The sequence below is a fragment of the Lissotriton vulgaris genome, chromosome 12 (genome assembly GCF_964263255.1).
Source record: "Lissotriton vulgaris chromosome 12, aLisVul1.2, whole genome shotgun sequence".
In the NCBI taxonomy this organism is placed as follows: domain Eukaryota; kingdom Metazoa; phylum Chordata; class Amphibia; order Caudata; family Salamandridae; genus Lissotriton; species Lissotriton vulgaris.
Genome location: NC_141700.1, coordinates 640,205,346 through 640,232,759, shown reverse-complemented (window position 1 = coordinate 640,232,759; position 27,414 = coordinate 640,205,346). Strand labels below are relative to the sequence as shown.

Sequence of the window (27,414 nt, the reverse complement as noted above, 5' to 3'; positions counted from 1 at the left end):
AGAAAACAGGGATTTAAAGAAGGAGGCGGGGTGGAAGAGAGCAGCAGATCAGCACAGGAGAAGAGAAGAGAGCGGAGTTAAGAGAAGGAGGCAGGGTGGAAGAGAGCAGCAGATAATCACTCTGGCACTTCATGTCTTGGTTATCCGCTACTGGATGATGACCAGACTCCCGTGCACTTATTCGTGCATGCAACTTACTTTCACAGGTAAGACGCCCTTTCCTCTCCCACACGGATGCTTTACACTTTTACCATTCGTTATTCTGACCTTACGGGCATATTTAATTAATCCCCCCCCCCTTTTGCGCCCACAGTATGCCGCACGGACAGACCCGTCCTGAGGCTATCCCATCACCTTTATGCATGAGCATACCGACCGACCTTTCAACCGCGTTGCCACACTGGTTCTCATTACATTGGCGGTGAGCTACCCATGCTACCACTCTCCGCATACTGTACTTTATATGTACATGACTTGCCCTTTTCTAATCACGGACTATACCCGATCTTTCCCCTACAGCGCCATACTTTTCAAAGAATTTATCTTCTTTTTCACAGGTAATACCCTCCATTTTCTCTGTACTACTCTCCCTCCTTTCCCACCACGAGCTTTATATGCCTATCACCTTCATATGTTCGTATTCCGCAAGGCACACAGTGCACCTTTTCTCTGGCTGTATTTCTCGGACATTGTTTTCCATGTTTGCATGTCACTGAATACCTACGTACACTGTCCTATATGCACTGTTATCTATTTAGCCTTTATTCATGTTTATTACTTCAACACGATACCATGTATTGCAGACATCTGACTTGCACTGTATCTTGACGATCTACTGATATGCACTGTCATCTATTTAGCCTTTATTTATGTTTATTACAGCAACACGACATACCATGTATTGCAGGCATTTGACTTGCACTGCATTCTGATGATTTACTTCTTGCTTTATTGGAATTGAACGCTAGCCCATTTGTCTTCTCTTAGATACCACCATGGAACCGTTTTGGACATATTTAAAAGTGATGTCTAGTACGATTACCATATTGATGATACCCTTCTGTCTTCTTTTAGATTCCTCCGCGGACCTTGCCGATATCTTTATTTTTGATATGCTACCACATGTTGTTGCACACACATGCGGCATGGAACCGTTTTGGACATGTTTAAACGCGATTTCTAGTACGATTACCTTTTTTTATGATACTCTTCGGTCTTCTTTTAGATTCCTCTGAGGACTTTGCTGATATCTTTATTTTTGATATACTGCCACATGTTGTTACTCACACACACAGCTTGTTTTACCACATCTCCTTTGATTAGAAATATGTCTACCTCTACCATTAATACCTCACTTGTCTGCTAACCTGTATACGTCGCATGTACTCTCATTTCTACCTACTAGTGCTAGTGTTTTACGCTGAACTCCCATCTTATTGTTACACAGATGTCACTGTTGCGTCGTTTCATTTAATTTAATTTACTTTACGAGAGCTTTCAATTTCCACTTGATTCTTGCGCCGTCTGACCTTTGGTTAGAATTTGCTTATTTCTCATTACCACTTTGTCACATCATGACCTGGGTCGTTGCTATAACATATTTCATGTCACCTAATACCATGTGTCTTTTCACTAACTTAGGGTTTCCACGTAGTATGAGATGTACCCTTAGCTTTCACTTTGTCATCACTTTAGATATCCCTACACGACATACATCCCTACTTAGTCACCATGAGTATCAGAAAGTATCCACCACAGTTAATTCATGTATACCTTGTGTCCTTCCCAGCCCTGAAGAGTCACAGCCCTCACACGGTGTGACGAAACACGTGTCGGCTAATTGTTCTCATATGTACTGATCAACACTGAAACATTAAATATTTGTATACTCTCCGCTACTGGACTCCAACCTCATATATTGAACTTCCACCAATTATCTTTGAGTTCTCACTTGAGAACAACATTACACATATACGTGTGCGCAGGACACTCTTTGCATTGATTCAAAGCTGTACCTGTCTTTGGTTTCAAAGAAAACTGATGTTAGTCGACCAATTCGGGAGCAGCTCTGAAGTTGGGCTGATTTGAACCCGTCAAAGTATGCTTTCAATACTTTCCTTGGAAGGCTGGGACCATAGGTGTCAGGATGGTCCCACATTTCATCCAATCCGAGTCGCAGCAGCCACTGTTTAATATAGGAGAGCTACGGGAGTCTCGCAGCCCCTCTCAAATGCATTATTTTCCTTACTTCCTCTCTATAAGATGATAATCCTAGAGTAGCCCATAATCTACGCCAATAAAGTAGGGGTTTCAGAGCTATTATGTCTGTAATGGCTAAGAGTCCTAGGTCTAAACGTAATGGAATAAGTGGAGTGCTCTTTGGGAGGTTTACTAACTGTCTCAGGAAACTGTTCTCTACCTGGGTAAGATTTTCATGATTTACATGCCCCCAGAGCTCCGCTCCATATAATGCCCCACCTCGTGCTTGTACTTTGTAAATTTCAATGGCCGGACTCGGTGGTTTCGAGCTGGATTTACAAAAGACCCTTTTGATGCTTCCAGAAGATTGCGTTAGTTTAAGAGCTGATTTTCTAACCTGGCCCCCCATTCTATGGTTTCTGATATTGTGACCCCTAGATAGTCAAATGAGGTAACTCTTTCTAGGGGTTTCCCTGATAGTGTAGGGTTTGATCTTGTGGTTTTGAGGGAGCTAAATGCCATAAATTTGGTTTTCTGCAGGTTTATTTCTAGTCCCCTTTGTCTGCAGAAAAGTTCAAATTTATCAAGCACCCTCTGGATCCTCCTTTGGGGATTTAGACACCAGCAGGGTGTCATCCGCAAACATTATTGCGGATATTGGACGGGAGGTTAGTTTCGGGGCATCGAGGTCTTTTCCTATTGCTAAGTAATCTATTAGGCCTTTGATATAGAGGCAAAACAGGGTGGGGGCTAGCACGCAACCTTGGCGTACTCCTCGCTTGATTGGGAATGGTGCAGTTAGGTTCCCCTCTTTGTCAAACCTGATTTGTGCATAATTTTCCTCGTGAAGTAGCTTAATAAGACAAATTATATGTGAAGACGCCCCCGTTTCTTGAAGAACAGACCAGAGTTTGTCCCTAGGGACCAGATTGAAGGCTGACCGGAGGTCAACAAAAATTAAATAAAGGCTATCACCCTCTAAAGACACGGTCTTCCAGTATAACATCTGGAGCCTAAGTATTTGTTCGATAGTGGACATTTTTTTCCCTGAACCTGGCCTGTAGGGGGGTAAGTATGTTCCGTTCCTCCATCCCGGACTGAAGTCTATAAAGCACCACACTGGCGAATATCTTTTGTGAAATATCAATCAGGCTGATTGGTCTGTAATTTGATGGCAAAAGTGGGGAACCTTTTTTAAAAATCGGTATTATTTCTGCTCCAGCCCAACTCCGTGGGATTTTCATACCCTGCAATATCGCGTTAAAAAGAACCCAAAAATATGGCACCCATACAGAAGGTTCATTGCAAAAAAGGTCCCCAGGGATTTTATCTAAACCCGGGGCTTTTCCAGGTGCAATTTTTGCTATGGCTCCCTTGATTTCTTTTAGATAATACCATGGACATCAATGTCAGGTTTGGTACCCTTTGGGGAAACGTGTGTATCAACCCCTAACTGGTTTTCACCCTCTGGGCCTTCAGCCACTACACCTTCTAATGAATAAAGGGAATGGAAGTGTTCCCTCCCAACTTCCTCTCCCAAATTTGGGTCTACCAGCTTCCTAGGATCAGAACTGTCCATATTAACTGCTCTCCAAAATGATCTCATATCCCTCGCACCCAGAGCGTGTTTCAAATCTTCCCTTCTTTCGGTTTCCCATTTTTTCTTTGCTTCTACTATTGCCTTTTTATGTGTTGTCCTTGCTAATTTAATTGACGGACGATCCATCGCCTTGATGGAAAGTATCAAGGCCTTTTTTGTTTTACGACAAGGGTCGTTAAACCACTGAGGTAAAGGTTCTTTCCTTGCTCTAATTCTTTCATTCGGGTAAAAGAAATCTAGAGTGGCCTCTTCTAAATAGGCATGGTTCCTCCTTGCCTTCTCCAGATCTACCCCGTCCCCTGCTTCATTTATTGAGAGGGAAGCAGTTTGGAGCACTGGGACCAGGACTTCATAAAGGGCACTCAATTTATCTTGGGTGCGACAAAGATCCGTCCATCTTACTCTTCGTCTACAATTTGATATGGACATCCTAGAATCTATAGCATTTTCTTTTAAGTAGTCGTTCCCTTGAATAAAACCCTTTAGCTCCAACACCAGCGCATGGTGGTCGCTATCATACCGATAAATGACCCTAAAATCTAAAACCCTCTCCCAAGATTTGGACGCAATTAGAATATAGTCTAATAGGGAACTTCGATCGTTTTGAAAAATAAGTATAGCTATTGGAGGTTTCAGAAGTGGTTCTGCCATTGCAGGCTCTGAGAGAGTGTTTAAGTGTAAGGCAGTTCATTTGGATCACCAGGGGAGACCATTTTTTACTGGTGGACAGCTAGTCTCCGGAATAATCCAGTAGTTGTCCTCCTTGCTTAGGCCCACCAGTGGTTCATACTGGCAGTAAGAATCTCCACCCACGATCAGTGTATACTGACCATTAATGGTGCCTAGAAAATTTGATAATTCCTCCAGGGTTTGTGACTCTTTAGCTAGAGCTGTGGGTCTTGAATATACGTTGATAAGAGCCACATAAATCCTTGGTGAGAAATGTAGTAATACACCTAGTATATCGTTTGACCCTGTCTTTATTTGCTCAGCTCGACATCCTAGATGCACACCCACCCACGTGGTGAGGCCCCCTGATGGTCTCCCTCTGCCTTTGGTGGATGCCGGGATGCTAAAGGTGGCAAAGCCTTACCTCGAGGAAACCCCTCTATCCCACGTTTCTTGGAACATGCAGATGTCGAAATCATCGAAGATGGAACCCCAAGTGGGGTCCTCCACCTTGTTTTTCAATCCCGCCACATTCCAAGATATGATTCTTATTTTAGGGGGCTTAGTAGGTTTCAATGGTAGGGATTCAGTTCCAGGTGGAAACATTGTCACCTTTACGGTTCCAGAATCCGCCATGGAATTGGATCCAGATGAGAATACTATTGAGGTATTGGCTTGCCTAACAGGTTCTGCTTCATTTTGGGGGCAGGCAGGGGAGCCGCTCATGGTCCCTCTGTCATGATCCCCTCTGTGAGCAGAACGTGGCTCTACGCTTTCCCCCTCCTTGTTAATTTCTTGTACCACTAGTGCCGATCGTCTTATGATGGTGGGTGGCTCATCCTCTAGTCAATCTACTCCCTCTAGGCAGCTATATCTATTTGCGGTGGGTATAGAATATATGGGCTTTCCCTGCCAGTACAGATCTGTTTGAGGCGGTCCGCAAATTCTGTAGTCATTTCTTCTTTGTTGTTCCCTTTGGTAGGTGTCGTAAAAACGGGTATTAGGGGGGGTAAAAATACCCTAGTGGAAGGGCCTGGATACCACTGGGTGATATTCTTATTTCTCTACATAAAATACTTTTGGTCATCCTTGGATTTCTAAAATTGATTATTATACAATCCCTGGCTATGTCTTTCCGACATTTGCCAAGCCAGCCCACCCTACGTGTTGTTAAAATTTCCTAAACATTCTCGTATCTAAAATGGCAATTATTTACCAACCAGTGAACACATTTATTCATTAGGTCATGGTAGGACTCTAACTGTTCCTTTCTTAGCTCGGGAACACCAGCTAGTATGAGAACGTATGGAGTAGAAGCTGGGGGAAGGTTAATAACTCTTGGGGTATATGAACCATTAGTGTCATCTTTTGTGTTAGAGGCGCGACCCCCTGCCTGTCCAGGGTTTGCTATTGGGTGCTCTGCAGGGATAATGTGTGGTGGCGAACTAATAGATTGGGTTGGAGTGACCTGCGGGAGTTTGGCAATATGGCCCCTATTTGCCTCTATTACGCACGGGGCTCTCCTTCTAATTGATGGTACTGCTTGGGCGCTGGCTTTTGGGTTAACACTATCCAATGCAGCTCTTGGTAAAATTTGGGGACCATTGTCAACAATAGCAGGGCCAGTTATAGTGCCTCTCATGATCAAATCATTGAATAGTATAGTCAACCCCTCTACTTTCTCTTGGAGAAACTTGAGTTCATCTTTAACAATATCCCTCATTTGGCACTGCAGGTCCACTATCAATTTGGTGACCCATAGTGGCTGTTCACTAGCCATTTTGGTATAGCCCCTGGCTGAGTTTCCACTCCTGGATTCCCCCTCTCCAGTGGGTGACCCTGAGTCTTCTTTCTCCTTACCACAGGATTCGATTTTATTTTTGTTTTACTGTTTTTACCAAGTTGGGCAAGTGGAGCGACCCTGGTATCGCTTTGGGAGGTGACATCATTTATTAATGATTGCTCGTTGGAGATATCCAGCATTAAGGCCCCTGGGGATTGTGCTGCCACAAGCTCCGGTGCGAGGCTTTCTAAATTAGGAGTCAATGATAAACGCCTCTCAGTCCGTTCTATTTCAGATGTGACGGCACCAGTGCCTTTTCTAACATTTTATCAATAGGGGTAGGTTTTAATACTGGTTTGGATATCAGCTGTTCATTCTCTACACAGGCTCTTATCCCCATTTTCTCTAGACTGTGTTAGGGATCCCTAGTGGCACTAAAAACTATTAGAGTACACAATAACACACCAGACTGATTTCAATGCACTTTGGTCATAATAATCCAACCATAGAGTTTTTACTGTGCACTGAGCTGTTCTAGTCCTTAAAAAGTTTTCAATTGGAACCACCCGTATTAATAAATCTAGTTGTAACAGTACCTTATTTTCACCACCCTATCCTTAGGTGAAGGGGGGGGGGGTGGCCCAGCCCAGCCTCTTCCGGCCTTTGACGGGCTTAGACGGGCCCGCCCTTGGCCCGGGCTTCGCCCGGCGGCCGTCCGCGCGCGTTCCGCGAAGCGGATGGTGTGGTTGATTAAATAGGCACTTCCGGTAGGTGGAGCGTGATCAGGGCAGCAGGCGTGGCCCCTCAGGCTTCTGGGACCTGGAGTCCTTGTCCCGTGTGTGGCAACAGTCCGGCCCTCTCCCGCACTCAAGGCGAAGCCAGATCAGAACCTCCTTTATCTATTTGGCGTATTTCCCCTTCCTTTGCTTCTTTGAACTGTTGTTAGACTCTCTGGAGCCGGTGGTCGTATCTTAAGGTTTAGTAAAGTGTCCACCTCCTGGTTTCGAGGTTCCGCAAGTTTCCGCATCCACTTTTTGATTAAAGACACGCACAACTCCCCTGCCTTGGAAGAATTGCTTTTGCACGTCTCCTGCCAGAATTCACCTCAAATATTGTTCTGTGACCTAGGAGGCACTCCATTTGAGCACACCCTACCTTTCCTCTAAACGGGATGCTTCTGGTGGTGAGCGCACTTCTAGGACCACATCACCGGGTAGGTTAAATATCTGAAGGACCCAAATCAAGCACACATCACCAGGCATGTCCAGCATACGTGCTGACACTGGGACATGCTCCCCTTGCACCTCAGCCTTCTTCTGCATGTTGTCCAGGTCAGCTTGGCTCTCCACGGTTCTCCTACCCTCCTAGAGTGTACCCTTTATTTCCTCCACCTCACCCCCTGTGATGCTGTTTCTTCCTTATTTCTAAACTTTTGTACTCCCTAGTTGACAATGTAAATGTACTTGCATGTCTTTCTATCCTCAGATGTTGACTGTTTGTCCTGTTGATGTGTACAGTACTCGCCTCGCCTGGGCCTAGAGTTGCACTTTATAAGCATGCCCAGTAAAATAAAAGAAGCTCTGAGCCAAAATAGGGAGAGTTCAGGTCCTCGCTGGCTAAATGATAAAACAATTCTACAGCTTTGAGATTAAAAAGATACCTAGAGAATGTGGTTATCGATGCATATTTCATATAACATTTGCACACTTATCTGGGCTAATTATGACAGCCTCCCACCCCGGCATCCAGCGCCTGGGGAGCTTCTGGCACCTCGCAGTGAAATGTGCTTGGGGCCGACACCTCATTCCCCACAGCTCTCACATTGTCAAATCATTATCACTGAGGCTTTGCAGAGCGCTTTAGGGCCACAGGAGGTTTCCAAGCGCGTAAGAACGAACAAGGCCAGGGTTTATGCACTTACTAAAACTTAGTTACATTAGTCGGATCTGGGGAAACAAAGAATTAAAAGAGGTAACCCGAGGATCACAAACGTGCGCTTTTTTCAGCGTTTGCCCTACTTGATTAAGACGAGTTCCTCACGGTGGAAGGTATGACGAATCTGCAGGTCCTCCTTTAAATAATCAGCCCCAGAGCTGTATGTTGGCCAATGAGTAATCGTAAACACTTTAAATTCCACTCTGGCCACTTTGGAAGACAGTCCGTATTGTGCAGAATGTGAGATGCATTCACAACCTCTCTGCTTAATTTGTGCTGCTGCTTGCAAGTGGTGGTCATCGTCATTCATTTTTCGGTCTCGCCTGAGCCAGCGCATGCGCTGCTCTGGCAAGACATTTAGTAAGTGGCTTTTAAAAGTGCTATCACAGCCTTTTGCTGGCCTCATGCTTGCGGTTACGCACGCAGGCATGCCCACAGCCGCCATTTGTCTATCCTCCGTCACGGGTCATTAAGTGCATCACTCGCGGGCACCCTTACAGCCCGCGATCACTTTCACTTTTACGGCCACGTCACTTTCACAGCCGCACGGCCAATGTTTTTTATCTTCATGTTCTTTAGCCACTCCAGTATGGCGGAGCCTTGACCCTTTATAGCCCTTTTTTTTAGTATTTAGACCTTCAATATTCCCAGTGCACTGACGCTCGAATGGGCATCGGCTATTCGAGATTTAGGTGTTTGAATTCAAACCAGACACGAGAAAATAGTTATATTAGATTGCAAGCGCTATACTTCTTTTTTGTCATTCAACCCCCTTTATCATAGAGTGTTTCTTTAGTTTAAGCCCTTGTACTTTCTTCCACTTGTATCTTAATATATCTTACTGCATCCATTCTAACATGGCGGATGGAATTTGCGTGCCTGGGACCACTTTGTTGCTTTGACCAGTGCTGCCACTTCTTGTACATATATTCATGGAAAACATAATTCTCCTTGTGCACTGTTCGTTTTAATAATTTTCTGTAGGAAGCACGTATCAAACATTAGTAAATACGCCGTGCTGAACATGCTCACGTTTAATTTTCTTTTTCACTCGTAACCAATCTTCCGGTTACGACGTGAGTACACTTCCGGAGCAAATCGGGCACTGTTCCATTTAAGATGGCGCTGCTCATTTTCCGTCGTGGTATCGCTGCAGATTTATGTGTCAAGGATTTATCCCGGGACCCCACGAGAGACCTCTCTTGTATTTTTACGAAGTAAACGTTCGCTGTACCCCCGCTTGCTCCCCTATCTTCCTCGACCCTAGTCTTGTCATGCGAGCTCTTATATAGAGTTCCATTCGCAGCTTTTTGACCTCTTATATAGTTACACGAATTTGTGTAGTACGTAATTATGCTCCTGTCCACTGTATCATTGGTGACATTGTTTTTATAACTTAGGCATTCGGAAAGAAGTTGTACCAGCACAAGCGGTAGGCGTTCTTGTCAGGAAACTGCAGACACCGTAGCTCTGACAATTTCCGTGCACTTATTTTGCGCTTTTCAAAATAACGTATTCATCTTTTTTTCATTTTTCCAGCTATTGTTAAATCCCTTTTGTTACGCATGTGGCGTCCCTGTCAACAAATACGCTCTCCTTTTCTCTCTCTCCCCTCTCTAATTCTCATTCTACTTAATTAACTCTCCTCTCTCTCTCTTTTTTAGCCTTTCTTTCTCTCTCTCTCACCCCTTTATCTGTTTCTCTTTCAAACTCCTTCATTCACTCTCTCTCCACTTCTTTCTCTCTCTCTATCCCGCTTCCCTCTTTATTCTCTGTACACCTTTTCTCTCTCTGTCCACCCTCTCTAATTCTCTTTCTCTCCTCTCTCGCTCCACCCTTTATTCTCTGTACACCCTTTCTCTTTCTCTCTCTCTCCACCCTCTCTAATTCTCTCTCCTCTCTTGCTCCACCCTTTATTTTCAAATTGGGCATTATATCTTCACTCACTCTCTCACTCTGCAACACCACAGCATCACTTAATGCAACAGCAGCATCAATCAGAGCCAGCACAGCATCACTCAACGCCACCACAGCATCACTCAACGCCACCACAGCATCAATCAGAGCCAGCACAGCATCACTCAGAGCCAGCACAGCATGATTCAGCACAACCACATCATCACTCAGCACCACACAGCATCACTCAACGCCATTACAGCATCACTCAACGCCATGACAGCATTACTCAGCACAACATCAGCATCACTCAGCACCACAACAGCATCACTCGGGACTACCACAGCCTCACTCAGCAGCAACACAGCCTCACTCAGCACCACCACAGCCTCACTCAGCACCACCACAGCCTCACTCAGAACCACCACAGCCTCACTCAGCACCACCACAGCCTCACTCAGCACCACAATAGCCTCACTCAACGCCACCACTGCATAACTCAGGGCCCGCGCAGCATCACTCAACGACACCACAGCATCACTCAGTGCTTCTTACACTTTTTAATTACAACTTCTCAGCATGCCTCACAGCAGCCACACTTCTCTACAGCACAGCTTAGAAACATTGGCAAAATCAATAGCTCTACCTAGACACTTAAAAGGCACTCCAATTCATATCCAATAGGTCTCACCTTTGGGACATTGTAAGTGTTTAGTTATCCAGTACAATATCCTTCCTTAAACAACATCAAGTGTTGCATGGCTAAACACTTATAAGATCCCGAAAGCGAGACCTATTGGCTGTGCCAATGCTGGTTAGTTTTCATCACTGGACTCAGACAAGAAAGGGAAAGGAGGAAGAGAAAGATGGCAAAACAGTGACCAAGGGACCATGCAGAGAAGAAAATGAAGCAGCAAGAATGAGATAACGTGTCAGAAAATGTAGTGTGTGGTAAGAAAGAGGCATGATGTGAGACTAAGATTAGGTAGCCTTCTTATTCAGCTATCTTCGCAGGGAATGAGCTGCTAAGAAAAGTTCAGTAACTTCTGTATGGCATCCTTTTGGGGGGAAGTGGGGGAGTTGCAAGGCAGTGAATGACTATGCTTCTGGGCCTACTCATTGCTTCCAACGCGTGGTTGGTCTGGGTGTCATTGGTGTAATGAGGGAAGATCAAACCGGGATCTTTTAACAGGTCATGTAATGGCTGGATAATGATGTTGAATAGCACAGGTGAGTGAGAGATCCTTGAGGCGCGCCACAAGGAACTGTTTTACCGATAGTGGAGGATGCAGGAGTTAGCTGTCCGCCAATTTGCATCTGATTCTATGTTGCAGGTCTCAAAATGAGGTATGACTTACAATTGGTTCCTTTACTTTGTCCGGAGGGTGTAAAATAGAATTTTGCAATATTTTCCCATTTGATTTGCACCAGGTTTCTACCTGATGCAAATTGGGAGGACAGACACCTGCATTAGGTGAAGACTGTGCATGATTTGGAATCTTGATTTAAGAGCAATCGGTAACAAATGGGATTACTGGCCGAATAGTAGTTGGAACCTAAATCTCTTGAAATTCAAAATTAATTGGCAAGCCATTCAGATTCACATTAATTTTCTTTCTTCTGTGGGATAAGGTGTACATTTCATGATCTCTTTCGGGTTTGAAGATAGCGTAATATCATGCATCGTATTAGTTAGAATAGGCTTCTCCTGTAGTTTAATTTGAATTTTAAATTCCTAAATTTTCGAAACCGGATTTATCGGCCCATGATTTTAGCCTTTGCACAGCCTAGTTTAAATAAAAATAACAATCCTATCTTATTTCCCCTTCTTTATCTCATGACAAGCAATCTTGGTGTCAAACCGCCAACCCAGAATGGTATGTATGGGTGAGTGTGTACAGCAGGATATCGAGCAAACTGCAATTCTACCCTCAGATCACCTGAACTCTGGGTCTCTTTAGCCAGAATGTCTCTGCACAACAGCTTGAAATCACCCATTATTATCATCTTGCTTCTCAGAATGTAGGTAGCGGTTTCAACGCTAGATAGGTTTCAATAATGCAGACTGTTTAGCTTGAGCTTATCTGCAGTTTAACAACCACATGCTCAATAAACTCGACCACAAGTGCTTTACAATGAATTACTGTCCAGTTTTTTTTTTATACCACAAAAACCCCCTCCTCTATTTTGATCCTACGTAGTTAGATGGCTTCTGGTAATAAAAGAAGCAATGATCCTCAACCCTAACCAAGGTTTTGCAAGATGCCAGTACCTCTAAATTGTCTTTATGCGTCAGACTGTGTTCCCCCATCCGAGGTACAACCTTACAGAGGGCATTCATCACTGCACAGCTGACTGGGCCTGGAGTGCCCCACAGGCTGTCTTGGTCCCTCCAAACGACGTTAATGCCTGATGCCATCTGGCTTACTCTTGGACTTGATACCAGCCTGTGAGAAGTTTACATTTTCCCCCATTAGTCTCACATTTTTTTGGGTAAACTAGTTCTCCTATAGCACATGCCCTTTAACACCAAGCATGCATCAGTAAGCCAGGGAAACCTCACTAGTGGCCTCGGCTTCCTGCCGCATGCGCTGGTTCATTTCGTGCGACGTAGCCCGCCTACGTCGCTCTGATGTACTTTCTCCCCTCGTGGCAGAGTGACGCCACGCGACACGGAATAGTGCCACAGAGTGTCGGCATTTCTGGAAGCTTCTCCCCGGAACTACCTCAAACGCACTTGGGAACAGGTGATCCTGCTCTGTCCTTCGGAAAGGTTGTTGAGCCAACCTGCCCCATCCCAGCCTAAAACTCCTGGGAGGAAACAGCAAATGGTTACAGTATGAATTGAAACTTTCCCAGTACCGAAAACACAGAAATAGCTTTCAGTGCCAACCGGACACACGAGTGCATGGCGGAGAATCTCCTTCACAGTGCGCACGCTCACATGGATTTCAGGTGACTTATTGGCCTACTTCCGCCCCAGCTCGGCAGCCCTTCTCCGGCTCGAATACTGGCTGGAACCTAAAATAGGGGTCTGATCTTCAGATTTCCCGACAATCGCTCTCTGGCACATACATTTATACGACAAGCAGGGCGCATGCGTGAAGCTTAAGAGGCAGTAGAAATGCAGAGGATGAATACGTGTTAATGGGAGTACTAAATGAGAGAAACACACTGTTTTGTAAAATAAACATGTTTAAGGCATTCAAAACAAATGAGTGAGTGTGTGTTTGTCAGTGTATGTATGCAACAACCCCAGGTAAAATCCAACAGAGACCTCACCATACCCGACTGAAAACCTGTACGTTTAACTAATTCATCTAAAAATACATTTATGGAGGGGGGTGTAATATTCCAAACACTCTCCTGAAGCTACACTACTGATTTCACTAGTTGGAAATAGGGGTAGCTACATATTTCCAACGTACTTTCTTATTTCTCGCCCCCCACAGGTGACTGGCCTCATTGACAGCTGGGGGTGGACAAAGGAAGACTCCATCCTCCACGTGCTTCCGCTGCACCACGTACACGGCATCGTCAACAAGCTGCTCTGCCCCCTGTGGGTGGGTGCCACGTGTGTCATGCTGCCAGAGTTCTCTGCAAAGAAGGTAAGGTTTAGGGTTGCGTATCGTTCTTTCATTCCATCGTTGGCATTCCTGCTAAGCCCCTTAGCATTCTGGACAATCTGTAGTGCTCCTACTCACTCTATCTGGTCCTCTTCTACCATGATGGTGGCTGTTTACAACTTAAGGGAGCTGCCTACAAGGCTCATGGGTGGTAGCAGAGATGGAAAGGTATCTTGTGCAATCTGGGAATTCATTGTTCTTGTACATCCCTCACCACCCAATCTGATAGTCTAATAAGGGCTGCAAAATGAGTTTTGTCGAATTCTGCCCAGTACTCCATTTCCCCCTCCTCACCACACCATGTGCATCTGTAACTCTGGGTGCGTGAAATAGTCCTAATTATGGGCTTTGGGGGAATAACCGGCAGAGTCTCTGCTTCTGCACTGATTCCTATAAGTTTGGCCCTGCTTCTCATCCTGAGACCTCTGCTTCTCATCCTGAGACCTCGGCTGTTTTCAGCATCTGAAGTCTCCGGGCGAAGTACTCATCTTGTGTTCCTGATGGGGTTGGGAACTCCCATTTCCAGCCCTATTGGTATTACTGGGCCTTGTGAAATGAGGCCTTAAGTACTGAGATCACGTTCAGCCTACAGTCGCATTATCCTCAATAAAGCTGAATTTGAAATGCTCTGTCTTTAGAGCCCTGTTTATCCAGTCTGAAATGCCTTCAGCCAGCTATAAAGCTCAAGCCATAGCCCCCTTTTGGTCAGAAACTCGTACCTCCAATGAGCATTTAGCTGACAGAAATCCCAGTGCATTGAACATCCATCCCTGACAAATGTGGTGACCTAAAGGTCACAAGTTAAAATTTCTGCTATGGAGGCTTAGTCATCCATCCTTACAAGGTCGATACATTGAGTACTGTGCATTGCAGTGTGTGTTGTTTCTCTAGAGGTGATAAATACACCACACCAGCTTGTGCTTTTTCGATCACAGTGATACCACACCTGATCAGTGTGTGGTTTCTATCACAGCACAACATATACCCTATCAATGTGCCATGTTTTACTCAGTGACAATAACACCCAGTCAGCCTGTGCTGTTTCTATCACAGTGAAAACTACTCACCGTCACTGTCTATTGTTGTTTCTCTTCCAGGTTTGGGAACATTTTCTGACTCGGAGTGGTCCTCCCGTCAGTCTCTTCATGGCCGTACCCACTGTTTACTCCAAGCTGATCGATTACTATGAGGAGCATTTCACCAGACCCCATGTCCAGGACTTTGTGCGGGCGACGTGTCAGGCGAACATCAGGTACAGAAGCGGAGCTTCCATCGCAGCCAGTATCCAGCATAGGGAGCACGTCAGATGGGAATGCCAGGCCAGTACCCAGATGCATCACGTTGTAGGGATCCCTTAACAGCATCAAAGGTGACACTAGATATGTTCCCTATTGGCCAGACTGCTGAGTCCTGGTCTGTGGTGGAACATTGAGCCCCCAGGACCTCTGTCTGCCTTGCATAGCTTGGTCCCCAAGCCAAAGCAGAGCTCATGGGAAGTGGTGTTTAGGAAGAAGCAGATAATGTGTGCACATGTTTGTAATCAAGGTAAAGATAAATGCCTACTCAGGGTTCTTATTTAAAAATAAACCTATATGATAAACAAATTAATATTGTAGAGTGGTACATAATGGTGGTAGCCTGATGTTTTGCGCACTAAGGATGCAAATGCTAGTCCATATAAGCTTTTAGGGAACATTCTAATACTGTAGTTCGTGGCTGGTTCTGGTGTTGGTTTAGTGGTACACCTTAGTTTTCAGATGGCAGGGTAATATGCCAGGGCCGATTGGAGATGGGACGACTTGTACTGCTATTGCTGCAGGGAGAGATGCGGTCTGTGTTTGGGCGAGGGTCTCTAAGGTTCAAATTCTTGGCCTGGGTGCACATTTGTTGACCTATGAATTGCAGGCATCCTCATAGTAGGCTCAAGGGTGGAGGCGATAGATGGGGCAGCATGTTTTATTTGCGAGGTAAATTAATCCTTAGGGGACGCTGCTGTGGCAGAATTGCCAGACAGCTACTTTGGAGGAGAAGGAATGGGATATGGTCTGACCCTATAGTTAGAATGACCAGGAAGCGTTCTCCATTTTTCCCCACACATGCATGCACACACACTCACCCTCCCTGCCTTACAGGGGTAAAGGTGTCCCCAATGCTGGAGGGTTGTTGGAGTTACCCTCACAGGAGGAAATAGTGGGGCATACACTAAGAGCCCCCTCCCAGCCGACTCCAAGAGTCACTGGAGTTGCCCTTCAAATGGTGGAAGGGTGAGCAGTGACAATGGTGTCCCCTATTCATTATATGCTGTAGCTGGGTTTTGTCACAGTCCTGCACATTCGGTTCAGACGCTGAGCAGTTCTTGCACTTCACATCTACAAATGTGGGGGTTCTATCACCTTTGGAAACATTAGGAGAACATCAGGTCCAGCATCTGAGTATTGGTCACTGTCAGGAGCATTAGGAGAACATTAGCTACAGCAGCGAAGCCTCCATCACAGAGAGAAGCATTAGGAGAACGCCTATCTCAGCCATCAACTAGATCCTATCCAATACTTCAATCGGAGTTTTTACAACTAGGCCGCCGGCATGAAGATCATGTTAAATCTGGAAACCTAAGAGACATTGACACACCAACCATGCACCACTGCCTCTGAGGGTTGTATGGCATTACAGCGCGGGCTTTTACCTCGCATGCCATTACAACGCGGGGATTACAACGAAAGTCGTTACAACGACTTTCGCTGGAGGGCGCTGGATAGTGGAATAGTTTAATTTTCTATTCCAACTTCAGCCCACGTTGACAGTAGGGAAGGTGTTGGATAGAAAATTAAACTATTCCCTATCCAACAGCGCCCTCCAGCGACAGTTGTTGTAACGACTTTCGTTGTAATCCCTGCGTTGTAATGGCATTGCGGGGTAATCCCCGCGTTGTCATGGCTGTTCACCCCTCTGAGCCACCCACTAATGAATACTGATAAATCCCCTTAATCTGGACTAAAACAGAGATGCTGAAATGTAGCGATTGTAGCAATTACCAACCTACAACCATCTAGCCCCTGAACGTAGTGTAACAACATTGACAGAGGAGAGAACATTGCTTTTAACCTTGGACTGCAGCTCGTCTCTGGTTTCCCCAACTGAGCCACGTTGCAAAAAGTACCTTCTACATCATTTATACTCTACAGTGGATTTTCCCCTACTGTATATCTTCCAGAAGCGCCAAGCTACACATTTCCCCTTCTGTCACACCTTTACTGTGCTAACAGGCTGTTACGAGGGCACCATCTCTTTTTGCACCAAAGACTGCAAAGAATCCGAGACACCTCAGCGAGACACCTACACATCTATGTATGTAGCGTATGCCCCGGCTCCCCCAAATGCTCCACTGGCTTCCCATTGCCAGACTCTCAGCTTTCAAGACTTGCTTCATCATCCATATGCCATCTCTTCATACAAGAAAAAACATTATTAGACAAAAGTAGAAATCAAGTGTTCTTTTATGTTATAAGTCAAGTTTAGGGATTGGCAGGCCTATTAGCAAAGCGTCTGTACCAAAGGTAGGACCTGTTGTTGTTAGGCTACATATTTAATATTTATTACAGAGGTGGGATTTTATCCTGAAGTGTTTAAGAGCTAGTGAGGTCGCTTTCAGGGTAGGGTTGCATTTGGGCAAGAAAAAGGACCGGTAAGGAAACTGAGGGGAGGGGGGTCTGTGGTTGTGTGGTGTGTGTGCTGATGCAAAATATGATTGGGGAAACGTTTTGTGAGTGAAGGTAAAATGTATTGCTAAGCTCAGGGAGTCCATGTCGGAGAAATTAAAGGTATTTTGTAAAGTTGGTGTCATGGATCCCGGAGTTATTCCAGTGTTGATTTCCCCTGTTGTTGTTGTGTGGAAAGGTTAAGTATGCTTGAGATTGTGCATGGTTTTGAAAGTGTTCAACCTAAATGTAGTAAGGGACGACTTTCCTTCTCCTGTTATTGTAATTCAGATGACACTCCTCGGAGAAACATTTCTTTCTGCCCTTGATTTGATTTGATTTGGACTGTGTTACAGGTGACATTGTCTCACCTGCCTAGGAGAGTGGTTTGAATTCCCATACTAAGACAGAGAACTGATTCTGCTCTATAAGTCAGAGTGTTTTTCAAGTCGTCCTGTAGCTAAGAAATTGCAAGATATTTTGGCCCAAGCATATTCTCAGCTGCCATAGGGTTTCCAGATATACCCATGTCAGGCTGGATGAAAGGGTTAGGTGGGCTAAGAGGGTTTATCTTTCTCTTACAAACAAAGGAAGTCTGTCATCTCGGAGGGAACAGTAACTACATATATGACAGGTTCAGTTCTCTGTGGTGGTGCAGTTGTTCCTGCTGGCAGAAGGTCAGAGCAAGGTAGCAGCCATGACACTCCTGCGTCACGAAGCTCGCAGAAATGAGAGTCCGTGGCAGATGTATGTCCCAAAAATGGTTCAACCTACCACTGAAGGGTTGTTGAAAAGACCTACTGAGTTGCTTTCTTCGTATGAGTAGTAATTATGTTGTTCAACAAGGTGTCCAGGAGTATGGTAGATCCAGCGTAAGTGGCCCCGGCATCTACCAACGGATGTTAGCTTAGATTGGTCCGGGCAAGATCGAATTTTGAAGTAATCGCATGACAGGTGCCAAGAAACCAGGCCCTGCAACACCAGAAGATAAGGCACCAGCTACTTCCCCAGGTAAAATGATGCCCCATTTTAATTGTTCAAATGCCACATTGTAGGTTCCTGCATTAAAGATGGATGGGAACGTAACGGCCTCTGATCTAACAGGCCTAAAAATTATTGAAACAAATGGCAATATCCAAGAAGGAATCTCCTCACACCCACTTGGGAGTCCCAGCTTTGAGATCTTGTGCCAACAGTCAAAGGTCCAGTCCCAGGGCTGGATGCCTAGATTCCCTCTGATCATAGACCACGCAGAGATCAGACACGCTTCAGAATCAGATGCGAACCCAGCCATAAAAGGGCTCTTGGAGCGAAAAGTGTTTGAAGCTAACTTAATATGCAATAAATATAACTTTCAAGTGTTCAGCAGGACCCCTCAGTTTGGGAACACTACCTTGTGACCTCTCAGCTCAGAGAAACTGGTCTGTCGCCTCTTAGCAATTCTAGTGATGATCCTTCTAGGACCCTTAAGAAGTTGGTCTTCTTGTTCCCCGAAAAGGCAGCAGAGCATAGCAATGCCAACAAGGGAGTGGAGTACTTTATCCAGAGTGCTGAGGTGAAAGAGCAGCACTGTAGATGTTTTACTTGCATTCTTCGAAGACATCTGGAAAACAGGAATAAGAGGATTTAGGCCACGGCTCTGATCTTTCATTCATCCGATGGAGCATAGGATATGCTCCTTTACTTGCATCCCTGAAGGACAACTTGAATTACAGCTGGAAGTGGAAAGATTATGATTTAGGCTTAGAGTGTGTTCTCTTCCCTGTATACAACGTTGAAGATTAGGAAATGCTCCTCCCTATTCCTTTTATATCGAAATATAAATGCACTTTTATATGAAGTGACCAAGTTAAAAACTGGGAGGAGTGTTTGCCACAATTCCGAGTAATCCCAGCAGGCCTTCTCTACGTTTGGATTTGCCCCAATCAACCCAAGCAAAACCATTTTGTTCCAGGTGGAGGTTGAGTGGGCACTTTTGAGAGTTAGGCTGGCTGTCTGGTGGGAGTGAAACGCTCCCTCTAAAAGGCATATTCTTCAACACTAACCCAGTCTTATCAGTTTGTTCTACAACCTTGAGTAAGTCAAACTCCAAGGAAACCAAGAGTGGAGTATCCAGCCGTACAATAGCATTTAATTGCTGCTCAATTATTTAAGCATATGCATAGTTCCATAGGAATTCTCCGTGATGAATATTGATTCGCACATTTCCACTGACTTCTGTTAAAGTGAGAGCCAGACCTTTCCTAGATCTGTGAATTTGTAGGGAATCTCCTACCAGTATCAAAGGTGAGACTGACGCATTCCATAGTAACTAGAATGCTTGGGTTTGTGATGGAAAGCCTCCTTGGTTCTTGCAGGGAGGTTATTTGAGCAGCCTTGGCCTAGCAAGTGGGACGTGGTGTCATATACATAATACCATCTTCTATCACAAGCTGTCCTGATATACAATTAGGTTGAGGGTGAAATGGGAAACCCATTTCTATGCTGCTGGATTGAGGGTTCAGTAGACATCATCCTCGAGTTACAGCTATGATGCACCCACAGTAATGTGAATCGCCTCTACCAGCCAGCAATCTTCAGCAAGGGTGCCGGGGCATGCCACCTTGCGGATAATAGCGGAGAACAGCTGAAAACCTATGGAGGCAGAAGTTGAAGAATACAAGAGTGAAGCACTGGTTCGAATATATCTGGACTAACTTTCCTACAGAGAGATCCTCTCATTTAGAGGCGTAGTCTCAGACTATGGTATTGATATCTGCGTATGGAAACGGGCTAACCCTTCAATCAACACGTTGACTGTATCTTTGTAATTTGACTCTGTAACAGATCTTCACTGCTATGCGAATACCCCACACATATGTACATTCAAACCGGAATGAAAGCTTCAGCTCACTGATGGAGCCTAATTGGTCTGAAACACCCCTGGGTTTGCTTGGGTTCCTGTTCACGAGGGATGTGCCCTAGCAGATCAGGCTGCACTGCCCCTATTGGGTTTGAACCAAGATTGGTTTGGAGCTCAGGGGTTCCCTTTTGTACAGAAATGAAGTGAAAGGCTACACATGGGAGCTTCTTCGGGTTAAGATTGATTTAAGCTTTTTCATCCATCAATTTATTGATCTTGCCATCATCTCAGATCGTCCGAATGATGCTCTGTGCTCATGGGATAAGGTTGAAATAGAGTTTTGTGACCTTGACACACAAAATTGTCTCTCCAAGATCCTGAAATTGACATAGACTAACATTGCTTGTTGATGCATTGATGATACTTGTATAGAAACACATTGTCCCCATTGTTCGTTGTGACATGTAGGCTCAACCTGTTTCAGATCATTACTGTTACAGCAAGAGACTTCTCGAATTTTTCTGAATACCTTTTTCCTGCAAAGTGTTTGTTATACATTAAAAGAAATGATTTTGTGTGTATTGTATGAAATATTAATAGAAATATAAGCTTTCCAAAATATATTTCTTGGTACTGATGGAAGTTATCCCGTGATAACCCTTGAGTAATCCTCTGTAGAGGATGAGCTTTGATTTCTTGAAGTCACCATAGATGAGCTAAGTAAACTAAGAAGACCAGTATCGAAGCAAATTTAAAGCACGTGCGAATCTCCTGCCCCCACCCCATGTTTAATCCGGGGACAACAAGATGCTGCCTATCCGTTACATGGTTCTGCAGAAACATTTGACAGTGACACCAAAGATTAGTGGTGGTGGCAAAAGCAGTTCCTGCAACTTTGCTTATTAGTGTTTGAACAGCTTGTGTTGAAAGCGAGAGGAGGTAGAATATCATTTTAAGTGGCCAGTGAGGATATAATGATGATTGGCCTTTCAGACTCATACAAACCCAGCAGGCTGTGGCATAGTTGACAATCTGGAAACAGGTTTTCTAGAAATGATTGATCTTCTTTCCCACTGCTGGTTTTATTTTTTCCGTCCCGACTTCTTTTCAAATTTTTCACTACTATAAACCTGTCTGGACTTTCTGAGCAATTTTCATTTGTGGGTTTGGTCAGTTTGACCTCCTGAAAGCAACTCATGATCAGTCTACTTGTGGGTGTGTACAGAGGGGGTAGGTATTGTAGTCATTGCTATAAATTAGTCATCTCAAATGGTTTTAAGAGTTGATACAAAGGTAAATGGTTTAAGTCTTGAACTTGATCAAGAACGGGAAGTCGTTTCCGGCTATTTGGACTGTAGACCAGAACCACAAGCTATTATTATTATTATTTATTTATTTAACGATTTGTAGAGCGCCTGGTGACCCGGAGGCATCCGTTTGCGCGCCGAAGGCGCGCCTAAGGCAAGCCCGTCTGCGCCCGGCCGCGCACGGCCGGGCCTAGGGCCAGAACCCTTGTCGGACAAAACTGCCCCTAAGGTAAGCTACTCACGTCGGGACCTTTTAAGTCTCAGACCCACTGTTGATACCTCATGTAACTATGTACATGATCTCGAAGGACCATTCGCTAGCTGCACCCTCTGCCGTCCTGCCCAGCTCAAACTCCCTAGTCGACCCGCCATGCCTTCAGCCCTTAATCTGGCCACTCTGAACTGTCGTTCACTCCCTAAACACGCACTGTTAATTAACCATCTAATAGAAGACCATGAGATCGACGTTATGTTCCTGACAGAAACGTGGCTTTCCGATCATTCGGACTCAAGATACTGTTATAGCTACCCCTCCGGGCTTTCTTATTCAGTCTCAACCTCGTCCCTCGGGTAGGGGCGGTGGTGTGGCCATCATCCATCGGGACCATCTCCACTGTAAAGCCAATGATGCGCATGTCCCCGATTCCGAAAGCCTTCATTTCACGATCCAGTTGGCCCCGACTAACTCGTTATCTGGCCTCTTAGTCTATCGCCCTCCCGGTCACTCAGGCCCTTTTTCCAGCGCTCTCCTGGATGTTGTAGCGTCTCAGGCCCACTCCACTACAAACTACATGATACTAGGGGACCTGAACATTCATTTTGATGACCCTCTAGATACAGGAGCAGCCGACCTGATCGCAGATTTGGCGGCTTACGACCTCCAACTCTTAAACTCCGGAGCTACACACAACAAAGGTCACTTGCTTGACCCGGTGTTTACAAACATCCCTACCATGCAAGCCACAGAGTCCCTCCCCCTCCCATGGACGGACCATTTCTTAGTCTCTTTCCGTCTGCCAGGAGCTTTTAGGAAACCTCACAAACCTCCCACTTATATCAGGGACAGGGCATGGTCCAAGCTCTCCACAGAAGACTGGGCCAGAACCCTGAAGTCAACTACCCCTACCTACTCGGAAGACCCGGCTATCGCAGACAGTAAATTCAGGGAGTGGATCGTTACATCCCTGGACGTCAACCTTCCTATTAAAACCCGGGAGGATAAAAACGGGAAACCAGGATCAGCCCCATGGTATACTCCTGAACTTCGGATGCTACGCAAAAACTGCAAGAAAGCAGAACGGCTATGGAGGAAAGACTGGCAGCATGCCAGCAAAGAAACTTACCTGAAATCGGTGAGAATATATAAATCAACTCTGAAACACACCAAAGCTTCCCATTACGATACGAGGATAAAAAACTCCACCAACTCAGCAAGGGAATCCTTCCTTATTGTAAAAGAGCTATTGAAAATACCAGCTCCATCTTCCTCCAATACCCCCCCGGTAGACCGAAGTAATGAACTGGCTACCTACTTTAATGACAAAATCGCCCGCATTCTAGCTTCCCTTCCCCCTCCCTGTCTATCATATCACTTGGGCAATGAATCACCCACCATTCAGACAGGAAGCAGCCTGCACCCCCAGCTAGCTGCTTTCAGGGCAGTAACATCGACCGAGGTAGATACAACCATGGCCAAACTGAAAAGCGGATCACCTTTGGATCCCGCACCTATTAGATATCTTAAAACTGTAGCCCCTGTCATTGTGCCTACGATCACGGAGCTTATAAACAGCTCGCTCGCCCAAGGTTCGGTCCCCCCTAGCTGGAAGAGCGCAGTAGTTAAAGCACTCTTGAAAAAACCCCAGCTGGACCCAGCCGATATGGCGAACTACCGGCCAATGTCACTCCTTCCTTGCATCAGCAAATTGGCCGAGAAACTGGTCAACGGACAACTGTCACAGTTTTTTGAAGTAAACAACATCTTGCGGCAATCCCAAACTGGGTTTCGCCCCGGCCATGGCACAGACACCGCCCTTCTGGCCGTCATCGAGGAGGCAAGGCGCATTTTGGATTCAGGAGGGTCAGTGGCAGTGATCCTCCTGGATCTTAGTGCAGCTTTCGACACAGTTAACCATCGTGTCCTTCTCCATCGGTTGGCTGCAGCCGGGCTCACAGGGTCGGCGCTCAGGTGGATAGAGTCCTTCCTCGAAGGGCGCTCGTTCCAGGTATGGGATGGTAATCACCACTCTACCACCCTCCCCCTCACGAGCGGGGTCCCCCAGGGGTCGTCACTAAGCCCCACGCTATTTAATGCGTATATGGCCCCTCTCGAAGATGTGGTTACCCCCTTCGGAATTAAAATAGTGAGCTACGCTGACGATACGCAGCTGGTCGTCTCTCTATCCCAACTGGACGACCGCCCGGACAATCTGTCAAACTGCCTCACGGAAATTCACAATTGGATGTGTGAATCATCACTTAAATTAAATGGGTCAAAGACCGAAGTCATGCTCATCGGCAAGCATTGGGCTACCATCCCCCCATCGGTCTGGCCAGACGTTTTCGGGGAAATTCCTACCCCGAAACAAGAAATCAAGACCTTAGGAGTCTGGCTGGAACCCGAGCTTTCGATGAAAACCCAAGCCTCCAAAACAGCAGGTACCTGTTTCGGGCTTATGCGCACCATCCGCAGGATGCTCCCATTACTCCCGCCCCATCTAGGAAACTCCTAGTCCAAGGTTTAATACTGGCGCGGTTGGACTACAGCAACATGGTATATCTGGGAGCCCCAGAGGCTACCTTGGCTAAACTCCAACGCACACAGAATGCAGCCGCCCGACTACTTATGAACCTTCCCTCCAGAGTATCAGCCAAACCAGCAATCAAGGCCCTACACTGGCTCCCAGTTGCATCAAAGGGTCGAATTTAAGGCCCTGTGTACTGCACATAAATTGCTGAATGGCGCCGGCCCTGCCATCCTCAGTGACATGATCACTCCTTACAAGGCCCCCAGATCCCTTCGATCTGAGAATGAGCGTCTGGCCAACATCCCCAGATACAGGAAGACACGGACCGGCGGCCGACGCTTCTCCGTGAAGGCATCCGCCGAGTGGAACTCTCTTCCCCGCACCCTTAGGTTGGAACCGAATTATCTGATCTTCAGAAGAAAACTGAAAACGCTCTTATTTCCAAAATAAAGTCCCCTCCTCCCTCTCTCCTCTCTCTTCTGGTTCCTACAAACATTATATACATTATTATTATTATTATTATTATTTATAGGTTTTATATAGCACTAGCTAGACCCAATGGTATCCGAGTGCTTTACAGACTCGAGAGCAAGGCAATAATCAGGTCACTGAGCATATGACGCTCAACAATCTTAGGTTCAAGTACACACAACATATATACACAGGAAAAATAGTTAGGCAATGCGGGTAGAATACACAAAATATATACACTGAAAATAGTTAGGCCATGAGGGTGGTTACTGATTGTGGTCAATTCGCACGTTATGGATAATATAATACACACAAAGGCATTGTTACTGCTGAATAGTGACTATACCTATTTAAGTTAAATCCATCCCACACTAATGCCTGCATTTTTAAAGTCAAAATTAACTTTGTTACGTTTGTTTATCTTTCCCACCTCATTGCTTGATATTGACACATATAAATGATTTATAAACTGTCCACTTGACAACATATATAGGTATCATTGAATTCCTGTTGTATTCATAGGTTTAAGTGGTTTTTGCGAGGGACCACTGTTCCTTTATAAATAGGATGATTTATGGTTGAGTTTTTCAAAGGCATTATTTCAGCCTCTTCAGAAGATTGTTCAGTGTGATGCAGGGGATGCTCCAGGCCTGTTTCCATGTTCAACTGCCAAATTAACATGCTATTTTTAAGGCTGTGCACTCTCGACAGCACTGAGCAGGAAATACTTTGATTGCCTTTTCATCCCCTTTTAGGTCTCACCTAATAGACAAAGCATGTGCAATCTATTGCAAGATTATTGGCAGCTTACAGTGGGCTCATTGCTTGCCATAGGTTGGCTGTATTGTCACTCTGATTTGCTAGTATCATATTTGTTACCTTTGAAGGCTTTACTTCCTCTTCTTGTGTTTGCCCCTCCCCTGGAGCATTTCTTAAGTACTTATGCCCTCCCACTGGTCGCGTTTTGGGTGGCATTTTATTCTATACTTTTAAGCACCCCTTGAGAGTTCATGTATTCGAGCTGTCTCCCTCTTCTGCTTCTCTCCCAGCCATGTTTGGTATAGCTGTCTCTCATCCGTGTGCTTCTGCCCCCCCACCCATGCTCATGTTGTCATCTCTCATCCTTGTGCTTCTGGACTTCCATGATGCACGTGTTTGTCATTGTGCTGCATCCCCTCCTCCTATGTTGCTTTTGTTCATCTACGTCCTTCTGTACCCTCTTCACTCCTCCATGTTGCTCTCATTTATCCGTCTGCTTCTCCACCCATCTTCAATGAGCTGTTCCCCGCCCTCACCAACCCGCTACCCCAACCTATTCCCCATTAACATTTTTTTAGTGCGATGACATGGCCTATGCGTCGTTTTGTAGGTGCTAGCACGCATGTGTACCTCATTCATCATACGCCTACAAAATGAAATGGCTCATCAGCCACGTCATTATGCTTCTTTTAATCATTCTTTGTTATCTTTCCTTCATGAAGTACATCATCTGCTTTGATACTACACCATGAATAGAAGGCATTGGCAGAGCCAGTAGGCCTCTAAAGTAAGACCTATTAGCTTTGCCAATGCTTGTTTAATATATTCCTTTTAACTATTTTCCTATCTTTTTCAGATTTTTTGTGCTCCCTGCTGTCTGTGGATTTCCGTTCTTCTGTCTCAATGCGTGTCTCTTTCTCTATTCCTTTGCCTCTTTCCATTTCTCTCTCTCATTCATTCTCTTTCTCTTTGCTGTTATTTTCTTCTTCTCCTTACCTCCCGCTAATCCCTTCTCCTTCCCTGTTATCTCCTCTCCTCCCTTGGAATTTATATATTTTCATTTGTCTGTTTATCTTTTTCAATTTCTCTCTCTCTCTTTTTGTGCCTATTATTTTTCATGTCTTTTCCTCTGTTCTTTTCTCTTTGTCTATTCCCTTTTCTCTCATTCTTTTCACTCTATTTCTATCTTTCCCATTGTCCGTTACCTTTTTATTTGTTTTCATTTGTTTCACCCGGTCTCATTTATTTTCAGTCTTATCCCTTCCTCTGTTCCTTTCTCTCGGTCTCCTCCGTTCTCTCATTCCATTTATATCTTTCATTTTGTTCGTTTTGATCTCTTTCCATTTTTCAGTGTAATTCCCTCCTTTCCCTTACTTTGCCTTCCCCCTTCTCATATCTTTACCGCTTCTTTCTGCTCTTCTGTTTAATTTTCCTCGCATCCTAGATGTATTTGTTTGCATCATCTCTTCCTTCATCTCTGCGTGCCCGGCAGTCTCTTTCCTATGTTTATTCCCACATGAGTCGCTTTATTAGTCTTTTTCGTTGTCTATCTCTCTTATCGGCCAACAAGTCACAACTCTCCCTGCCCCCACCACCACTGATGAAATGTTACCTGCCCTTGCCCTACTACAGTGACACATGTGGGATCAGTCAGGCAAACACTGGCTCGCCCTTTGCTGCTGAGGCCATGGCTGCTGCTGGAGGACTGTACAGGAATAGCAGTCCTGTCCTCTGAGCTCGGTGCCTCTTTGACACCAGCACAGTGTAAGCCTCATTCAGCACTGCTATTACTGCAGATCAGAGATTGCTTTATCTTGCTCTGTTTTTTGGCGGGAGGGCGGATACAAGTCCTCTTTTTTTTTATCCCTGTTTTCCTCGAAAAAGA

At 45.3% G+C, this 27,414-nt stretch overlaps 1 protein-coding gene across 1 annotated transcript in view; it reads left to right on the top strand.

Moving 5' to 3' along the window:
• The window catches only part of ACSF3 (acyl-CoA synthetase family member 3), a 407,668-nt gene that overhangs the window by 46,048 nt on the left and 334,206 nt on the right, over nt 1-27,414 (top strand). Inside the window, exons 3-4 of the mRNA XM_086945801.1 lie at nt 13,535-13,690; nt 14,806-14,960. Coding sequence (XP_086801927.1) covers nt 13,535-13,690; nt 14,806-14,960 — 311 coding nt within the window. The remainder of the gene's footprint in view (nt 1-13,534; nt 13,691-14,805; nt 14,961-27,414) is intronic.